Raw genomic sequence first — 7288 nt, forward strand, 5'->3', positions numbered from 1 at the left:
ACGTGATTGAAGCACGCAACTAAACTTATAGTTTTATTTTATTTAATTCTCTTTATGAATCTTTTCAAAATATTAACTAAAATGAAATAAAAGATAGAAGTAAAATCAAGATCTAAGCAATTGAGGGGGTTGGTCCGATGAAGATCAATGTCATTATTCATGAATACAATTAATTGATGAAGACTATATTAATCTAAAGAAAGACCTAATATATATGAGTCTTCCAAATAAATAATGGTAGGTGAAGAGTAACCAACATGTTTAACCAACAAGATTAACCAACTATAATTTAACATGATTAACCAAATATATGATATTTGTATATAATATTAATACTAATTTCACTTTTTTAAGAAAGACTTGTAAACCTTGTGTTAGCCGATATATTTGTGTTGCATATATATGAACTAAATATATAATTTGTTTGTACACAATTTAGTGTGACATAACTTTTCTGGCACATGAGTTTATATAAAAAAATTTATATGTTTACTATTAAGTAAAATACCATGCGTAGAGTGTTGCTTTAAGCTAAAACTCCATGCAGTCAACGTGGTGATTGGTGAACCCTATAACTATTTAATTTATTTTTAATTTAAAGTCAGCAAATCATCTTAAAACAGTCAGTTTGTATGAGATAGTTTGTATATGGAGTATTATCCAATAAAGAAGGGGTCTAATTATACATACAAATATTTTTAGGGGACAATTTTGTTGGAGTTGTCGACTACTTCAACATTATTGGGTTACCCAGACGCATTCCTTATTGGGTTGGGCTTAGGAATAAGAATCCTTGTAAACTAGGTTTTGTCACTTAAACTTAGTATATAAACATATTTTTCTCTTGTTACGAGGGTGATAGCAAATCATAGGGCAATTCATTCATTCATTGTAAATGAAAGAGATGTGAGAAAATATTGCAATAATATTGAGTCGGCTGGACATAGCCCATATTGGGTGAACTAGGGTAAATCGTGCATGTTATTTTCTCTGTGTTTATTATCTGTGATTTGCTTTATTGTTGTTTTGTTCCCGCTGCTATCTCTATTTCATTCAAATTTTATTGTCCCACTTTATTGATGTGGTGAAACCGACCAATAAAATAAGAACACATTAGTTTTTAAAATCATACATCTTAAAATCATACATCATAGTGGTGATAATTGACGATGAAAGATAGACACTAATTGTTAATAAATTATGATAGCAATGAATCAAATAAAAAGTTTAGCATATATTTGACAATACATGCAAGTATGTAATTGAACAATTTCACTATATTAATAAATTATGATAGCGTGTAAGTATATCTCAAGATTGGTATGTATGTCAAATTAGTAACATTGCTGGGCTATGCTTCAAGAGTCCCTACTGACGTAGAACGTTTAGCAGATGAATTCCTGTAAAGAGTCGAGTGTCAGAAGCCCAAACGGGCAGTTATATCAATGGAAAGCTCATTTCGAGCCCGATGATGTGGCAGCTTGGATCCCTAGTTGGGTATCTTTTTCTAGGCTAAAATCCACTATTTCAGCATGTTTTAGGACTGTTTAAGTTTTTCCCTATTTAATTTATAACCCTTTCTTATTTTATAATTAGTTAATAGTAAGGAATTCTTTTTTTTAATTAATTTTTGTGTTTAATTAGGATTTTATTTTCTTGTTTAATTAGGAGTCTTGTTAGGGTTGGCTGTCACCACCCTATAAATTTTTTTTTTTTTTTTTTTAACATATAGAATATTTTTCAGAATTTCCTTCAAAACTTTATGAGTTAAGTTTTTACGTTTGAGAGTTATTTATCAATCCTAAAGGTATAGTCGAATACTAATCTTGTTTTTACGCTACGTCACCTACTTGGCTCCCTTTCAACTCGGAACCCAAGCTGTCTTGGTTCACCATATAGCATCACTTCTCAGACAGCTAATTAAATACCTAAATCTTCACCCTTGCCTTTTCCTCTCAAAGAACATGGTTGAATCATTTCCGTCTAGCATTGCAACTAACATGTTCACGGAAATAGACTTCCTTACTTCCCTAGAAACACGCTTGTCGTCCGGGATTAGATGTGAAATAAAGAAGATCAAACGAATCTTGCTCGATGTCAAAGATGTACTCTTGAATGCCAGGGCACAAGCACAGGAGCTGAGCAGCAGGACTGGCTGGCGAAGCTTTCCAAACTGTTGTATGATGCCGAGGATCTGTTGGATGAACTGCAGTGTGAAATATTGGCTAGACAGGTAAGCAAACTCAATTGCGTCAAATATTTTCTTAAAATCAAATTGACCAGAAGAAGTTTAGATGAAATGGCAGATACTATCAAGTCTATATACGAAAAGAATAAGCAAAGGCGTGTTTATTCAAGAGAGATGGAGATAAACCACACCTTTATGGGTAGTTTCGAAGTGCTTGGACGAGACTCTGATAAACAAAAAATTATAGACATTTTGATGAAACCAAACAAGGAAGGTGAAACGGTTGATGTAATTCCTATAGTTGGACTTGGAGGTCTTGGGAAAACCACTCTAGCCAAACTGGTGTATAGTGACAAAAAGATAGATGAAAACTTTGACCTAAAAATGTGGGTAAGTGTACCTGCGGACTTCGATATGATTAAGTTGATGAAAGAAGCTTATTCTTCTGCAACCGGTCAAGATCATGTTGAATTAGAAGCAGATGAGTTAGAAAACCGCTTGCTAGAAGAATTGGTTGATAAGAAATTTTTGCTCGTATTAGATGATGTGTGGAATAATATTTCTGATAGATGGGAAAACTTGAAAAATTTATTCATGCAGCAGCAAGCATGTGGGAGTAAAATTGTGGCTACTACGCGTAGTAAGCAAGTTGCAAAACTAACAGCAGGCACCGCTCCTGGGTGTGATTTAACATGCCTTCCTCATAAGGATTGTATGTCGTTGTTTTTGAAATCAGCGTTTAGAGAGGAAACGAAGAAAGCAAATCCAGAACTTATTGAAATTGGGGGTCAAGTTGTGGAAAAATGTGGTGGCAATCCTTTAGTAGTGAAAACTTTGGGCACCCTACTTTATCAAAACACAAACATGTGTGATTGGTCCCTAATTAAAGAGAGTGTTATAACTTATAAGGGTGCAAGATAATGATAGAAATAGCATCCTATCAGCCTTGAAATTGAGTTATGATCATTTACCACCTCATTTGCAAATATGTCTAGCATATTGTGCCTTATTTCCCAAGGGTTATTGTTTTAACAGTGATTATCTGATTTGTGATTGGATGGCACATGGTTTTCTTGCAACTCCTACCGAAAATGAAGACTTGGAAGGCATTGGATTCCAATATTTAAAGGAATTATTTTTCAGGTGTTTTTTTCAAGAAATAATTGAAAATTATGGTGATCATTTTACATTTAAAATGCATAATCTTATATATCATATCATCGCGGAAGTCGCTCAGAAAGATTGCAAAATGGTAGATCTCAGAATCTTGAAGGCAGACGTGGATGCTTTATGTTGATGCTTGATTTTGACACCATCTAAACGCACGTGTGAAATGCTGAGCTGACTCGTAAGACACACGCGAATGGGGGTATGAGAATGGATAAGAGATGAGGAACGATGTTTAAAGTGGTTCGGATGCTTAAACAAGCGACTCCTACGTCCACTGATATTGTATTGATATACTGAGGTTAGGTCGCGTTCAGCGAACTAATTTACAAGTGATTACAAAGAGAGAAAATATGTATACTATTCCAGAGAGAAATTAGCTAATCCCACAAACGGGAGATGAACCCTCTATTTATGGTGGAATGAATTGAGGTAATGATTACTAAATCAGGGAGTGGGTCAGACTGCCGTGCAAATCCTTCCTTGCACCTCGTTATTCACATGCTCAAGTGATTTACTCGATTTTTGCAGGGGTTGGATACGTGGACCGCCTCCAACCTTTCACCAGCCTGGCGCACACCTACTGCACTGGCAGAAGCATGCCTCTTGTGTCAGCGTGCCACATGGTTGCGTCTGAATGGCTGTTGGACTTACCTAAAAGCTTTGACCACTTATGCTAATAGGGCTCTGCGTCAGCCCTACTTTTCCAGGCATAACATAAGTCCTCTAGTTTTTAAGGTTTGAGAATCAAACCTTGGAAACTAGATATCATGCCTTGATTTGATGCGTTTAAAGACACTGGTTGACCCGACCTGGATGTAAAGAGGTCGAAGAAACATTTTCATGTAGGCGACTTGAAATGGCCTTTACTTTAAAGGTCAGCGACCTGTATTAGACCATATCCAGTGCCACGACGATGACTTTGATCTTCGTCCGAGATTCACGACCTGATTGCACTTTGCGGAAGTTTTTGCTTAAGGCAAGAGATCGTGTTGCTTCGTGACCGATATACATCCAAGTCGAAGAGTCACGTCACCTCGCGGTCGACACGAGACAAGATCGAGGGGTCACGTCACTTCGCAATGAGACATGAGCCGAAGAGTGTTGTACGTAACGACTTCTTCAGATGTTATTCGTTGCACTTTTGCAGCAGATACATTTAATGAAGTACCTTTTGCTTTGACAGACGTGTCCTGTATGCAATAATGCCAGCCATGTGCATTAAATGCGAGCCATGCTGAAACGTCATTCCCTATCAGAGCATTAAATGCGAACGTGGGCGCATTTAATGTGGAGGAGGGAGAACGTGTTGTCGCTTGAGTGTTTCAACAGAAGAGAATGACAATTTGGTTTTTCAAAGCGTGGCGGTCGCTCTTCTTCACTGATCTGTGACACGTGGTCGCGATCAACGGTGAGATGCTTTTTCTGCCCAAACGTCATTTAACTTCGAGAAACCAAAGTGCTATTTCCTTCACTATAAAATCTCAAGTTCACTTCAAGCAATGTCACAGTATTCATCTTCTCAGAGAGAGCAAGAGATTTTTGTGAGCCTTGGTTCTTTGCCTATCAGATTGGTGCACGCTTGATATCCAGAGCAAGAAGACTAATCTTCTCATTTCAAAAGGTAAGGATGATTCTTCTGCCACTTTTACTATTTTTTCTTGTTTTCAATAATTGTCGTGCGATGATAGTCTGTCGGAAGTTGATCGGAGATGAAATATTCTCTTTGGGATTGAGCCATTAATGGTAGCTCTAAAGATATCCTGTTAGGGTTTTTTCTAGGGTTTACGGAAGTATTTTCTTTTTCCTCCACGTCATCATACGAAATAGTGTACGAAGACTGAGTGATTCCCTGCATGTTGCTCTTCTTTTCAGACAGTAGAAGAATGGACTCCCCAACGACCAGGACTGAGGAGGGTCCCCCTCAAGAGATCCTGTCGATAATTACTGACGACGAGATCCAAAAGGTGGTAGACTAATATGCTCTTAGCGTAGAGGTCTTTCGAGATAGGACACACACAGCTCGAAGTCCGCCACGAGGGATGGCTACAATCTTTGAGAACATATTCAAGAATTGAGGGCTGATCCCTTTCCACCCTTTTGTCAGGTCGGTCCTCAATCATTTCGGGATCGCACCATTGCAGCTCACGCCGAACGTGTACATGATAGTCGTGACTATGTACATCGCGTGCGGCAAGAATGGATTGGGCGAGCTAACCGCGCTAGAGCTCAGTTGCTCGTACATTCTAAAATAGAGTAAGGACAAGGATTCTTACTATCTTTCCAAGTGACCTACTATTGAAGCGGGAATACACAGTGCCCCGAGCAACGTAGGGGCATATGAGACGAAGTTTTTTTTCTTTCGTCATGATGACATTTGCCATTTTCAGGAGCCAAGTAGGTCCTCCTTTCTTTTGAGTTTGCGAACTTTCGTTCTTTCCTGACGAGCTTTTTGTTTCTTCACAGTTAACAAAACGACCAAGTTAGAGCTCCTCGAGGATCCAGACAGGATCCCTACCTTCAGCTTTCTGCTCGAAGAGAGTCGTGACGCAAGATTGCTTGTGACAACCGCAAATTTACGGAGGTACGGTTTCTTCAACTCAGAAACGACCCTAGAGACCACACCGAGTAAGCTTCTTGACCTTAGCCTTTTTGATTTCGCATGCAACGAACTGTCTCACTAACGATGTTCGTGTGTAGCAACCATGCCTCCCAAGGTGCCTAAATCACCGCGACCACGACAATTTTCCTTCCCCGAATGGGTGCCATCGTACCAGATGGAGCGGCTCCTAGCGGTCCTCCTATTGGAGGGACATCGACAGCTGCTCCGGCCTGACTTGTGGGCGCTCCCCAGCCTTCGACTGCTCGCCCAAAGCAGAAAACTATGCCCCAAAGGCCTAAGAAGAGGAGGCAAATTCAGACCGAAGAGTGAGAGTCTGAACTGAAGGGTTTGGGCGTTCAGCCCGAGAGGTCGTAACCTTACCAAGTGTTCCACTTGGGAGGGCCACCTAGGGGCACGAACGGCATCTCCATTGCCCCCAGGGGTCCACAAACAAGGCAACAAGCGGTCGCAGTCCCCGAGAGGAGGTCGAGCAAGGAACCAGAGGAGGGAACTCTACCTGCGTGGGCACAGACACCCCCGTGCTGGAGTCAATGTGTCAACTACCAGACCATCTGCAGCTGGTAGTCTTTGCTTTGCTAGAATGTAGGCTTGCGGAAGCTTTTGAGCAATTCGTGGCCTCCGGCACTATGGACCTAATGATCACCTCCTTCCAGCACCTAAGCCAGGTAAACGAGCTACCCTCGGCAAGGACTTATATTTTCTTTTGTAATATAAAGGACTAGCTTTATTCTCTTCGTTATGTAGGCCCTGCTCTCCATGCACCTATCCCTGCAGAAGGTCCAGTTGGGGGCTACTGAGGGACTGGTCGAGATGAGGGAAGAGAATGCGTGGCTTAAGCGGGAACTAGAGGTCGCACGAATAGACAGAGACTCGTCCATCGCTCAGGCGAATTAGCATTTGTCTGAAATGGATGCTGCACTTCGCACGGTGGACTTTCAGAAGGCCGAGCTCGAGAAACGCAGCGAGAAGGTGAAGGAGCTCCAAAGGACCGTGGCCAGACTCACCAAGAAGGCTGACGACAAAGACTGGGCGCTGTTGACGACCTCCAAGCGGATCTTACAAGCAGAGAGGGAAAGGGGCTTGCTGTAGGAGGCTACTAAGAAGCAACGATCAGCGCTTGAGGCCGAGCTCCACTTCACTCGAGGTCGCGTCACTTCACTAACTGCAGAGATGCAGCAGTAGGAGGCGAAGATCGAGAGTAGGGTTGCAGAATGGACGATTCAGTCCATCTTTGCCCTTCAGCCGAAGAACTCTGAGATGGATCTGTCCGACCTCCCTAATGAGCATTGGGATGCCCTTACTGCCATGGC

General features: G+C 41.0%; 1 protein-coding gene across 1 annotated transcript; it reads left to right on the forward strand.

Annotated features, from left to right (window-relative positions):
* Nucleotides 1-2299: 2299 nt before the first annotated feature.
* On the forward strand, nt 2300-3109 carry LOC116127123 (putative disease resistance protein RGA3). Its single transcript, XM_031412792.1, has one exon. It carries the CDS (start codon nt 2300-2302, stop codon nt 3107-3109), a length of 810 nt encoding a protein of 269 aa, XP_031268652.1.
* The last annotated feature ends 4179 nt before the right edge of the window (nt 3110-7288 follow it).

The sequence above is a fragment of the Pistacia vera genome, unplaced genomic scaffold, assembly GCF_008641045.1.
Source record: "Pistacia vera cultivar Batoury unplaced genomic scaffold, PisVer_v2 Contig1045, whole genome shotgun sequence".
Taxonomy (NCBI): Eukaryota; Viridiplantae; Streptophyta; class Magnoliopsida; order Sapindales; family Anacardiaceae; genus Pistacia; species Pistacia vera.